The 13501-nt window shown below is 56.7% G+C and overlaps 1 protein-coding gene across 3 annotated transcripts in view; it reads left to right on the top strand.

The window, feature by feature from the left end:
- ankrd52a (ankyrin repeat domain 52a) overlaps window positions 1-13501 on the top strand; it is a 42095-nt gene that overhangs the window by 18213 nt on the left and 10381 nt on the right. For 2 of the 3 annotated variants that reach the window (XM_063037633.1, XM_063037631.1), the window contains exons 11-21: window positions 139-221; window positions 3003-3120; window positions 3744-3812; window positions 4862-5017; window positions 7019-7081; window positions 7993-8104; window positions 9310-9381; window positions 9796-9997; window positions 10526-10613; window positions 11787-11904; window positions 12825-13044. In XM_063037633.1, the coding sequence (XP_062893703.1) occupies window positions 139-221; window positions 3003-3120; window positions 3744-3812; window positions 4862-5017; window positions 7019-7081; window positions 7993-8104; window positions 9310-9381; window positions 9796-9997; window positions 10526-10613; window positions 11787-11904; window positions 12825-13044 (1301 nt within the window). The remainder of the gene's footprint in view (window positions 1-138; window positions 222-3002; window positions 3121-3743; window positions 3813-4861; window positions 5018-7018; window positions 7082-7992; window positions 8105-9309; window positions 9382-9795; window positions 9998-10525; window positions 10614-11786; window positions 11905-12824; window positions 13045-13501) is intronic. The other variant, XM_063037632.1, reaches the window with a different exon arrangement.

Raw genomic sequence — 13501 nt, forward strand, 5'->3', positions numbered from 1 at the left:
CTGAACTCCCACTGGTGGAGGGATCTGGTTTGGGTACAGTGTGACAGGATGGTCGAAAGGGTGGGGTTTGCTATGGCTGTGATTGAGAAGAGGCTGGGTTAGTGTGTGTGCCATGTAAACATAGTGTTGTGTTCTCAGGCGAGGAATCCACGGGATGTTCCCCCTGCACCTGGCCGTGTTGTACGGGTTCTCAGACTGTTGTCGCAAGCTGCTCTCCTCAGGTAAGTAACCTTAATATCATCTGAGGAAGTGCTGTGGGAGGGGTGATAAGGAAGGAGAGTCATGCTGTGGGAGAGGTGCGGTGAGGTGGGGCAGTACACTGTAGGAGAGGCAGTGGGGAGGGAGCAATACTCTGAGGGAAGGGCAGTCAGGGGAGACTGGTACACTGAGAAGTGCGGTGAGGAGGGAGTACTGCACTGTGGGAAGAGTGTGGAGGTGGGAGGAGCGCTGTGCTGTTGGAGGGGCGGTGAGGGAGCGTCACGCTGTGGGAGGGGCGGTGAGGGAGCGTCACGCTGTGGGAGGGGCGGTGAGGGAGCGTCACGCTGTGGGAGGGGCGGTGAGGGAGCGTCACGCTGTGGGAGGGGCGGTGAGGGAGCGTCACGCTGTGGGAGGGGCGGTGAGGGAGCGTCACGCTGTGGGAGGGGCGGTGAGGGAGCGTCACGCTGTGGGAGGGGCGGTGAGGAGGGAGCGTCACGCTGAGGGAGGGGTGGTGAGGAGGGAGCGTCACGCTGTGGGAGGGGCGGTGAGGAGGGAGCGTCACGCTGTGGGGGGTGGTGAGGAGGGAGCGTCACGCTGTGGGAGGGGCGGTGAGGAGGGAGCGTCACGCTGTGGGAGGGCGGTGAGGAGGGAGCGTCACGCTGTGGGAGGGGCGGTGAGGGAGCGTCACGCTGTGGGGGGGTGGTGAGGAGGGAGCGTCACGCTGTGGGAGGGGCGGTGAGGAGGGAGCGTCACGCTGTTGGAGGGGCGGTGAGGGAGCGTCACGCTGTGGGAGGGGCGGTGAGGGAGCGTCACGCTGTGGGAGGGGCGGTGAGGAGGGAGCGTCACGCTGAGGGAGGGGCGGTGAGGAGGGAGCGTCACGCTGAGGGAGGGGCGGTGAGGAGGGAGTGTCACGCTGAGGGAGGGGCGGTGAGCAGGGAGTGTCACGCTGAGGGAGGAGCGGTGAGGAGGGAGCGTCACGCTGTGGGAGGGGCGGTCAGGAGGGAGCGTCTCGCTGAGGGAGGGGCGGTGAGGAGGGAGTGTCGCGCTGTGGGAGGGGCGGTGAGGGAGCGTCACGCTGTGGGAGGGGCGGTGAGGGAGCGTCACGCTGTGGGAGGGGCGGTGAGGGAGCGTCACGCTGAGGGAGGGGCAGTGAGGAGGGAGCGTCACGCTGAGGGAGGGGCGGTGAGGGAGCGTCATGCTGAGGGAGGGGCGGTGAGGGAGCGGCACGCTGAGGGAGGGGCGGTGAGGAGGTAGTATCACGCTGTGGGAGGGGTGGTGAGGAGGGAGTGTCACGCTGAGGGAGGGGCGGTGAGGAGGGAGCGTCACGCTGAGGGAGGGGCGGTGAGGAGGGAGCGTCACGCTGAGGGAGGGGCAGTGAGGAGAGAGCGTCACGCTGTGCGAGGGGCGGTGAGGAGGGAGCGTCACGCTGTGGGAGGGGTGGTGAGGAGGGAGCGTCACGCTGAGGGAGGGGCGGTGAGGAGGGAGCGTCACGCTGAGGGAGGGGTGGTGAGGAGGGAGTGTCACGCTGAGGGAGGGGCGGTGAGCAGGGAGCGTCACGCTGAGGGAGGGGCGGTGAGGAGGGAGCGTCACGCTGTGGGAGGGGCGGTGAGGGAGCGTCACGCTGTGGGAGGGGCGGTGAGGGAGCGTCACGCTGTGGGAGGGGCGGTGAGGAGGGAGCGTCACGCTGAGGGAGGGGCGGTGAGGAGGGAGCGTCACGCTGAGGGAGGGGTGGTGAGGAGGGAGTGTCACGCTGAGGGAGGGGCGGTGAGCAGGGAGCGTCACGCTGAGGGAGGGGCGGTGAGGAGGGAGCGTCGCGCTGTGGGACGGGCGGTGAGGAGGGAGCGTCGCGCTGTGGGAGGGGCGGTGAGGGAGCGTCACGCTGAGGGAGGGGCAGTGAGGAGGGAGCGTCACGCTGAGGGAGGGGCGGTGAGGGAGCGTCATGCTGAGGGAGGGGCGGTGAGGGAGCGGCACGCTGAGGGAGGGGCGGTGAGGAGGTAGTATCACGCTGTGGGAGGGGTGGTGAGGAGGGAGTGTCACGCTGAGGGAGGGGCGGTGAGGAGGGAGCGTCACGCTGAGGGAGGGGCGGTGAGGAGGGAGCGTCACGCTGAGGGAGGGGCAGTGAGGAGAGAGCGTCACGCTGTGCGAGGGGCGGTGAGGAGGGAGCGTCACGCTGTGGGAGGGGTGGTGAGGAGGGAGCGTCACGCTGAGGGAGGGGCGGTGAGGAGGGAGCGTCACGCTGAGGGAGGGGCGGTGAGGAGGGAGCACTGTGCTGTGGGAGGGTGCGGTGAGGAGGGAGCACTGTGCTGTGGGAGGGTGCGGTGAGGAGGGAGTGTCACGCTGAGGGAGGGGCGGTGAGGAGGGAGCGTCACGCTGAGGGAGGGGCGGTGAGGAGGGAGCGTCACGCTGAGGGAGGGAGCGTCACGCTGAGGGAGGGGCGGTGAGGAGGGAGCACTGTGCTGTGGGAGGGTGCGGTGAGGAGGGAGCGGCACGCTGAGGGAGGGGCGGTGAGGAGGGAGCACTGTGCTGTGGGAGGGTGCGGTGAGGAGGGAGTGTCACGCTGAGGGAGGGGTGGTGAGGAGGGAGCGTCACGCTGAGGGAGGGGCGGTGAGGAGGGAGCACCGTGCTGTGGGAGGGGCAGTGAGGAGGGAGTGTTCCCCAAACAGTCAGGGGATCTGTAGAGAGGGTGGAGGGAAGTGTGCAGGCGATGCTTAGTGAGAGGAGATTGCCTGTGTTATTAACTACAATCTTCCTGGGAGTTTGTCTGCCTGACACCTCTCCTCTGTATGAACACCCCACCCCACCAGGCCAGACATACAGCATCGTCTCGTCGTTCAGTAACGAGCATATTTTGTCTGCTGGCTTCGACATTAACACACCAGATGACCTCGGCAGGACCTGCCTTCATGCTGCTGCTTCAGGGGGGTGAGTCACACTCTCTCCACTTGCTCTGGCTGGGTAAATCTTCCCCTTCCACCACACCTCCCAACATCATCAGCACCTTATTAGTCACTCGGTCCTCTTGCCCCTCCACTTCCCAGGGGCCTCCAAGGGTTCGATACCCGCCCCCCCCCCACCACCAGTTCCTGGCCTCCGAGGGCCCCTTCCCCCTTCCCCCTTCCCCCTTCCCCCTTCCCCCTTCCCCCTTCCCCCTTCCCCCTTCCCCCTTCCCCCTTCCCCCTTCCCCCTTCCCCCTTCCCCCTTCCCCTTCCCCTTTCCCCCTCCCCTTTCCCCCTCCCCCTCACCCCTCCCCCTCACCCCTCACCCCTCCCCCTCCCCCCTTCCCCTCCCCCCTTCCCCCTTCCCCTCCCCCCTTCCCCCCTCCCCCTCCCCCCTCCCCCCTCCCCCCTTTCCCCCCTCCCCCCTCCCCCCTCCCCCCTCCATCCCAGACCTCTGAGGGCCCATTCCCCTCCCCGCCCCCGTACCCTTTCCCGGCCTCTGCTGGCTCTGCTCCCCTCTAATGCCCATCATTGCCCTCCCCCCTGCCACCACTGCTTCCTATTTTCCCTCCCATTCCTGCTCCCTCACTACCCTGTTCTTCCTTGCAGGAATGTTGAATGTCTAAACTTGCTGCTCAGCAGTGGTGCTGATTTCACAAGGGAGGACAAGTTTGGAAGGTGAGCCCACAGGGCGGGTTCTGTCGTGGACCCTGTGCTATAGCACCATTGGGATTTGTTTCACTGAGGGCAGTTTTCTTGGGAGGTATGCATGGTTGTGCACATATTGAGGTTTTGTGTTGGGGGTTGGGGGGCTAGGTGGTGGTTGGTGTCTCATGGGGTTCCTCTGGGGAAGCGATTTTCGATGTAAGAGGTGGTTTATTTCTCGTCCACCCTGGGATTACAGGCGGCTGGGTTTTGAGTAAGGTATATCTCGGGGTGACAATTTTGCTATCCCTGTTAGGATCAAAGGATTGACTATTGGGAGGTTGGGTAGAGTATTGAGGTTGGCACTCCTTCATTTGGGATTCAGTTTTGAGGTTGGGGTTCAATTTAACATTGTTATGGTCTGTGTTTAATTTCTGGGAGGAGGTGGTAATGTTGTAAAATGGGGTGTTATGTTTCGGGGTTGGTGTTGTGGCTGGAAGTTGCCCTAGCCCATGGTTTATGGGGTAGCTGGTGTTCCAGGCTTTGTGAAACATTAGGAATTGGATGTAGTTGGTGTGGTGGGGATTCATCTAGGATCACGTGAGGTTCAGTTTCATGGTGGGATTCAGTTTTGAGGTGGGGTTGAGTTTCAGAGTGGGGCTCCAACTGAGGATCAGTGTGGGGTTTAGTTTCATGGGGGATGTTGAGTATCAGAATGGAAAATCATCTTGGGTTCAATTTTTGGGGGTTTTGTTTGTGTATTGGGATGAGGGTCTAAAGATCACGGTGTCAGGTTGAGTTTCAGAGTGGAAGTCCATCTTGGGATCAGTGTGGCCTAGAGTCTCGGGCTTGGGGGTTTAGCCAGGAGTTGCCAGCACCGGTTGTTGGTGGGATGTCCCATACACTGGGATTTGGACAAAATCTTGAAGTGGGGTGGGGGGATTCACTGGGGTGAGATTTCTGGGAATGACTTTGCACAAGTGCCTTCAAACCCCCCCCCCCCCGTGGTGTGGTCTGACATGGTATCTAATCTCCCCCCTTTCTGTCCTCCTCTTCCACCGCCCCCACCCCCCCAACCACAGAACTCCTTTGCACTATGCATCTGCCAATGGCAGCTATCAATGTACGGCGACCTTGATCACAGCGGGGGCCAGTGTTGGAGTCTCGGATGTCAGGGGCTGCACTCCATTGCACTATGTGGCTGCTTCTGAGGCATACAGAAGGTACGACACCCCTGGGTAGGTACTGAGGGGACCTGCCTATGACATTCACCCCAGGGTGGGTTCTAAGTGACCCTGGAGAATAGGTGGTCTTCCTGAAAAGTTCAGCTCATGCTGAAAGCATTGCCCCTAGTCCTAGTTGCCTCCTTTCTAGAGGGAATGTCAGAGGGTGTGGGGTGCTGGGGTGAAGGGCTCATCCCAGGGAGAAGGGTTGACCAGATTGGGACTTGTGTCCGTTGGGGGATCGAAGGGTAATCTGCTTGGAACATCAGATCCTGAGGTGGGGGCGTGGACTGGGTGGATGGTGAGAAAGTGTTTCCCACAGAGGGGGACACCGTTTCAAAATGGTGGTGGGGAATCTTCAGGTGGAGACAAGAAATTCTTTGTCTGAGAGGCTGCTGGTCTTCTGGAGTTCTCTCCCTTGAAGGGCGCTACAGGCTAAATAATCGGAAGCATTGACAGATTTGGGATATAGATCCCTGCGAGATCAGGGAACTGAGGGCTGTGGGCACTGGCTTAGAGGAGGAGGCTGAGATGGGTCAGCCACAGTCTTGGTGAATGGTGGGGCAGGCCGGAAGGGCCAAATAGCCTATTATTTTCTTATGCTGAAGGCCTAGACAGATTGGTCAGCACCGAAACAGACCCTTCAGCCCAGTTGGTCCAACTAAATATTCCCAACAAAGCCAATCCCATTTGCCCACGCTTGGCCCATATCCCTCCAAACCTTTCCTATCCACGTACTTGTCAAAGTCCCTTTATATGTTAATGTACTCGCTTCAACCACTTCTCTGGCAGCTATTTCTATATATAGACCACCTTCTGGGTAAAGAAGTTGCCCTGCAAGTTCCTATTGGCTCTCCCTTCTTACCTTAAACCTGTGCCCTCTTGTTCTTGATTCCCCAACCCTTGAAAAAAACGATTCACTGTGCATTCACCCTAACTATGTACCTCATGATTTTGTACACCTCTGTAAGGTCACCCTTCATTCTCCTACACTCCAGCAAATAAAGTCCTACGTTGCTCAATCTCTCCATAACTCAGTCTGTCAAGTCCTTGTACTCAGCCTCAGCCTCAGTACTCGTTTCAGCTCAGTGGCATTGTTTCTATAGTAGGGCGATCAAAACTGAACGCAAGTGTGGCCTCACTAATGTCTTGTACAACTGTAACATAACATCCCCACTCCTGTACTCAGACCCTGACTGACGAAATGCCTTCTTCACCATCCTGTCTACTTATGACTCCACACTCCACATTCAGTAAACCATGTACCTGTAATTCACTGTACCTGCAAGTCTCTCTGTTTTACAACATTGCCCAGGGCCCTGCTGATTACGCTGGAAATTCTGCCCTGATGTGGCTTCCCAAAAAGCCACACCTTGCACTTACCTGCAGGTGGTGTTGGGTTATTGGAACGGGTAGTTGCTGAGGCTGGGGTCAGAATGGCTAGTCTCTGGTGGAGGGGCTGAGTAGCCTTGCTCTGCTGCCGTCCATGTTTGTGTGGGCAGTGAGTTTGGACTGGGTAGACACACCAGCCTGATTCAATCCACCGAGAGGTGTTGCAGTATGGCACACTTCAATCCTTCTTAAACCTCCCTTCCCCCACTTAACCAAGAGACAGTGCAATCAGATGCAGCAGAGAAACTGGTCCTTCGGCCCATTGAGTAGGTGCTGGCCATCACCTACCCTGAACCCATTTCACTCCTCTCACCCCCCCCCCGCTGTGTTCCCACAGATTCTACCCCTCACCAACACAGTGCAACCGATTAGCCTACAGACCCTGATGTCATTGCCATGTGTAAGGAAACCAGAGCGCCCTTGGGAAACCCACTTGGTCACAGGGAGAATGTCCAGCTTCCAAGAACAGACACGGGCATAAAGATGAGGACAGGCACACGCATGCCTAGACACACACTGAATATTGGATTTGGGATTGAGTCTGGGTTTACCCTCTGCACCACTGTGCTGACCCTCACAGGGTTTACTGAGTAGATTTCATATGTGACCCATTCCACCTTCCAGGAGTGACCACACCACACACAATGAGGAGGAACTGCAGGAGACAGGAGAGAAGGAAGCCTTTTTGTAAGTATAGTTTTGGCCAGAGGCAGCCACACCCAGTGAGATGGGATGGGGAGTTTATAAGTCGACAGACCCCTCTGGTGGGACAGTGAGATGGGATGGGGAGTTTATAAACCGACAGACCCCTCTGGTGGGACAGTGAGATGGGATGGGGAGTTTATAAACCGACAGACCCCTCTGGTGGGACAGTGAGATGGGATGGGGAGTTTATAAACCGATAGACCCCTCTGGTGGGACAGTGAGATGGGATGGGAGTTTATAAACCGACAGACCCCTCTGGTGGGACAGTGAGATGGGATGGGGAGTTTATAAGTCGACAGACCCCTCTGGTGGGACAGTGAGATGGGATGGGGAGTTTATAAACCGACAGACCCCTCTGGTGGGACAGTGAGATGGGATGGGGAGTTTATAAATCGACAGACCCCTCTGGTGGGACAGTGAGATGGGATGGGGAGTTTATAAGTCAACAGACCCCTCTGGTGGGACAGTGAGATGGGATGGGGAGTTTATAAGTCGACAGACCCCTCTGGTGGGACAGTGAGATGGGATGGGGAGTTTATAAACCGACAGACCCCTCTGGTGGGACAGTGAGATGGGATGGGGAGTTTATAAGTCGACAGACCCCTCTGGTGGGACAGTGAGATGGGATGGGGAGTTTATAAGTCGACAGACCCCTCTGGTGGGACAGTGAGATGGGATGGGGAGTTTATAAGTCGACAGACCCGTCTGGTGGGACAGGAAGTTTATGAATTGGCAGACCCCTTCAGATGAGACAGTGTTTGTACATCAATAGACACTCCCCATCTCGTGTAAAAGTGTAGACAGTATGACAGAACAGGGTGTGGGTGTGTGTTTTGATGAAACTGATTACATTGACTGACTGACTGCTAACACCGGTCTCTGCACTCTCACAGCTGTATGGAGTATTTGCTGGACCATGGAGCAGATCCTTCCATACCAGACAAACAAGGTTACAGTGCAATACACTACGCTGCCTCCCATGGGAGCAAGCAAGGCCTGGAACTGGTCAGTATTCCTTTCCTGCTCTCTAACCTGAGAAAACCTGGGATTAAGCAGATCTGGTCCTGTACCCTCTGCGGTTCAGAGATGTCATCGAGATGTCCGGCAGAGGGTGGGGACTCAACATGAAGAGTGGGGTGAGGGTATTTTTTCCTGGTTGGGGAGTTTAGAACCAGAGGTCGTGGTCTTTGAATAAGGGGCAGAGAGTTGGGGGATGAATCGTATCGACCGCTGAGTTCATTCCATTATGAAGACAGAGACCAATAGATTGCTGGATTTGAATAGGTTGGCTGTTGATAGTAGTGCTGAGGAACAGTGTCTTGTTGACTCCAACATAGAACAGTATGGTGTAGGAACAGGCCCTTCAGCCCACGGTGTTATAGCAAACTAATTAGACTAACCAAATTAATCCCTTCAGTCTACATGAGGTGCAAGGTTCCCTGAATGTAATGACACACGCAGATCAATAGATTAGTGGCCCTTCGATCCACAAAGTTATATTGAACTAATTAAGCTAGTGATGTCTAATTGCACTAATTTCTTCTCCCTCAACAAGGTCCACAGTTCTTCATCCGTCTGCATATCTAAGAGCCTCTTAAACATCCCCATTGTGTCTGCCTCCACCTCCATCCCTGGCAGCACATTCCAGGCACCCACCACTCTTGTGTTTTTAAAACAAAATGCCCCATACATCTCCTTTGAACCCCACCTTAAATGCATGCCCCTCTAGTATTAGATCTAGTGTCTAGTTTCAGCGCTACGGGAGAAAGATACCAGCTGTCTACTCTGTTTATGCCTCTCATAATTCTATAACCTATCAGGTGAAGGAAGTGGTAACTGTGGAGTGGGGGTTGTGACAGTCCAACCCCCTCATTTTCTTATTCTCTCCCCCCCCCCTTCCTTTCCTGGGCCCCTTCCCTCCTCTCTCTTGTTCTGGCAACTCTAAGCACCAAACTAAATTTTTGCCCTTAATGCACAGTCTGCTGAAAGAACTCTGGGTCAAGCAGCGTCTGGTCGATGGTTTGGGTCGAAACCCTGCATTGGGACCTTGCAGAACTGAAATGAATTTCAATTCCTCTTCTTCTCCTGACTTCCCCCTCCATGCTGCTTGACCTGATGAGTCCCACCAGCAGGTTGTATATTGTCCAGATTCTAGCATCTGCAGTCTTGCATGTCCCTTCTGATTATCCGCCTAACCTTTTCTTCCTCAGATTATGGAGACAGCCATGGATTGCTTGAATGAAGGGGAAGGTGACTTCTTTGTGAGCCCTCTGCACTTGGCCGTAAGTAACCCAGCAAATCCCTTGTGTGAGTGATTTAGGGGTGGAGAGCTGGGCAGAGTCGATGATGGAGAGGAGAGAGTCAAGGAAAGAAGAGGGTTATGTTGAGAATCTATAATCCTGCACTTGCCACACTGGGATCGTATCCTTCTATGGTATCTCCCTCTCTCCCTCTGGTGTTTCCTCGTTCATCTTGTACCCTCTGTGCTTCACTCTTTTTCTCTCTCTCCTTTCCCTGCCTTTCACTTCCTCCTCTCCCTACCCTTCCCTAAACCATTGACTCACCTGGTCCTGCTGAGTGTGACTTCTTGCTGACCCAGTAACCTCTGGCCCCAGGGTTGTGACCCTTGCTGACCCAGCGACCTCTAATCCAGAGGTGACCCTTCATTGACCCAGTCACCTCTCTGCCCTAACCAGGCATACAGCGGGCACCATGTGGCACTGGGTGTTCTGGTGGAGGTGCTGGGGACCCCAGATGTGAGGGACTGCGATGGACGCACACCTTTGTACGTGGCCGCCAAGCAGGGCCACACGGACTGCGTGGAAATCTTGACCCAGCATGGGGCATCTATCCTGATACCGGAAAGGCTCACCAAAGGGACACCACTGCATGCTGCAGGTGAGCCAGGGCTGGCGTGAGTGTGGCAGAGGGTGAGGTGTAGGGGATGGTAAGGAAGGGAGGGAGTGAGGTTGAGGGAGGATTGGGTTGAGGGTAAGGGGATGGCTAGGGTTGGTGGTGAGAGATTGGAGGGTATGAGTGGACGAGCAGGGAAGGGCTGACGGTGGAGGGGAGTAGAAGGAGAAGGGCAAGGGGCTGGTGAGGGAAATCGGGGGTGGAGTCGGGAATGGGCATGAGGTGGAGGGGAGTGTAGGCATGGTGGAGCAGTGGGGAGGGGATGAGGAGGCTGAGGGTTGGGAGATGAGAGTGGCTTGTGTAGTGTCTCTGTGTCAACCACTCCCCGCTCCTGTTCGAGTATCCCAGACTCTTGCCCTGGGTTCTATTGCTCTGAACAGTGCGTCATTGAGTGGACCTGCTGGAATCAGGCACAGTCCTTGAAATCAGCCTGTTGCTGCTGTGTATAATGTAGTCAGATGTGTACTTGATACTCAGCTGACCCTGCCTTCCCTCTCTCCCAATGTGGGACAGCGGCGAGTGGTCACACAGACTGCCTGCATGTGTTAATCGATAGCACTGAGGATACTGACGTATTGGACACAATGGATGCTCACGGACAGTAAGTGTGCTGTACAGACCCCTCCCTGACGCGTTCTCGGTCCTGCACAAACCCTTCCCTGACATCCTTCTCATTCCGGTTCTGGAACAGGAAATTGAATGTCTCATTCCCCCAATGTTCACACAAACTTCCCACTCTCCTTCACCCTCTACTCTGCCCCACCCACTGTACCCTCCGTGTATTTCATTCCCCTCCCCTGCCTTCCCCACTGGCCTTGCACCCTGCCCAGTTTTTCCAGCCCTCCCTCTCCTGCCCCCGTCCCACACTGCTCTCCTACCACCAACCAATCCTCTGTAGGTCAAATGAGATGTCCTGAACCCCGGCACAAGGCAGTCAAAACAGATTTCGTGACTCTGGATCCTTGTGACAGAGAATTGTCTCTATTCTATGACAATAATATCCCCGGTCACAACAATATTTATCTTCTCTTCCCCCTCTTGTACAGCTCCCTGAACCATGTCTTTCCTACAGCCCCTACTCTCATCCTCCCAAAGAGCAATAATCTCAGACCTTTTGAGCAAGCTCAAGGGTTGTGACCCCTCCAGCACTACCTCCGAGATGCCCCGACCTGCCTCGCTGACTGTCACAGCCTCTTGTCCCTGGCCACAGACCAAATGTGAAATATTTAATCTACTCAGCGCGACTGCTGTCTGAAATACAGTGTCCAGGTAACTACCCCTCACTGATGCATCACAATGTTTGAAGCTCAGATTCTAGGTCTTCAACTTTGAGCCTTAGTCCTCGAGCAGCTGACACTTGCTGTGGATGTGGTCACCAGCAACTACAGCAGGGTCCACCAGCTCCCACATCATGCAGATACAACACATCACCTGAGCCTGTATCGTTACTGTATTTAATTTGTTTTGATTTGGTATCTTTGTTACATAAAACTTAATACTATATATAATGAAAAAGCCTCACCTGTTCCTACCTGCTACTCAACGGTGCCTCTGCCTCCTCCCTCCAAAGCCTCATCTCTCCCCACAAGATGATGTTTTTAATCGCTCCTGCTCTGTCCAGATCCCACCCTGTCGCTCTCTCGTTCCCTCCCCGTCGCTCTCTCGTTCCCTCCCCAGGTATTTCCCTTTCTCTCCGAACCTCTCCGCAGCAGTTGCACTCACTCTTCCTCCTCTGGTGCTTCACCTTCTCAGTGCCCTGCACCTTTCCCCACAGGACACCTGTCATGCTGGCCGTGACGAACAGTCACGTTGAATGCATCCACCTGCTGCTGGAAAAGGGAGCATCGACCGACACTGCTGATAAACGAGGGCGGACAGCACTTCACCGAGGGGTGAGTGAGGGAGAAAGTCCTTCTGTGCTCCGTGTTTGGTGGGGTAAGGACAGGAGGAATGTGGGTGGGGGGGGAAGGAGTTAAGTGTGCACACCCCCCACCATCCCCAGAGTACCCTCGCCACCCCCGCCGGTCCCCTACCTATGCTTTCCACCCCCACGCGCTGTCCCCGTGTATGCTCCCTGACCCCCCTCCACTGTCTCCTGTGTACACTCCCTGTCCCCACACCATTGTCCCCTGCATACCTTTGCCACCCCCCCGTGCCATCGCCTGCGTATGCTCCCCCCCCCACCATTACTGTGTACATTATCTCAATGTTTGACTTCACAAAGTTCAACATCTCACACTTGCCATCTCCCTGCCTATGAATCCCACCAGTCTATATCCTACTGAATCCGTTGACAGCCTTCCGCCCTCCCCGCACCCCTGCCAGTCCTAGGATGCAGCAGGATATAGACTGGTGGGATTTATGAACGGGGGAAGATGTCCCTTGTGAAAGCAGTGGAGGGAAGTCTCCACCAGAGACATCGACTGCTTATCTGTCTCCAAAGATGCTGCCCAACCTGCTGGAGTTCCTCCAGCATTCTGGAATCAGGCGCAGCACACAGAATGTTGGAGTATCTGGCTGTGGACTGTGGAACCCCCAACCTTGCTGCTCCCTACCCAAGATCCCTAGCACTACTTTCACACCATTGGGACCCCATACCCGGCTTCAGTGCTTCCTCTCAGCAACTGCCCCTGCCTTACCCCCATACTCCCAGGACCCTCAGTACTCCTCCCTCCAGGGCAGCCTACCTGCGCAGCCTGATCTCTCTGCCCTGGAACTTCTAACTCTCCCTCCTCCCTCTAAACCTTTCATTCCCTGGATACCCTCCTCGCCATCACTGCTGTTCCCCTCTGACACTGTATTTCCCCCTCAGGCAGTGCAGGGATGTGAGGAGGCAGTGGCAGCTCTCCTTGACCACCAGGCCTTCGCCCTCTGCCGGGACGTGAGGGGACGGACACCTTTGCACTTGGCTGCTGCCTCTGGCCACTCCACTATCCTGGAGGCTTTGCTGCAGGCGGCCTTCTCTACAGATCCGTTAGATTCCCTGCGGGATTACAGCGGTTACACACCTCTGCACTGGGCCTGTTACAAAGGTGGGTCTTCTTCCTCTCCCTCCTACCCTTCTCCCCCCGCCTCCCTCCTACCCTTCTCCCCCCGCCTCCCTCCTACCCTTCTCCCCCCGCCTCCCTCCTACCCTTCTCCCCCCGCCTCCCTCCTACCCTTCTCCCCCCGCCTCCCTCCTACCCTTCTCCCCCCGCCTCCCTCCTACCCTTCTCCCCCCGCCTCCCTCCTACCCTTCTCCCCCCGCCTCCCTCCTACCCTTCTCCCCCCGCCTCCCTCCTACCCTTCTCCCCCCGCCTCCCTCCTACCCTTCTCTCCCCGCCTCCCTCCTACCCTTCTCCCCCCGCCTCCCTCCTACCCTTCTCCCCCCGCCTCCCTCCTACCCTTCTCCCCCCGCCTCCCTCCTACCCTTCTCCCCCCGCCTCCCTCCTACCCTTCTCCCCCCGCCTCCCTCCTACCCTTCTCCCCCCGCCTCCCTCCTACCCTTCT

The sequence above is a fragment of the Mobula hypostoma genome, chromosome X1 (assembly GCF_963921235.1).
Source record: "Mobula hypostoma chromosome X1, sMobHyp1.1, whole genome shotgun sequence".
Classification (NCBI taxonomy): Eukaryota; Metazoa; Chordata; class Chondrichthyes; order Myliobatiformes; family Myliobatidae; genus Mobula; species Mobula hypostoma.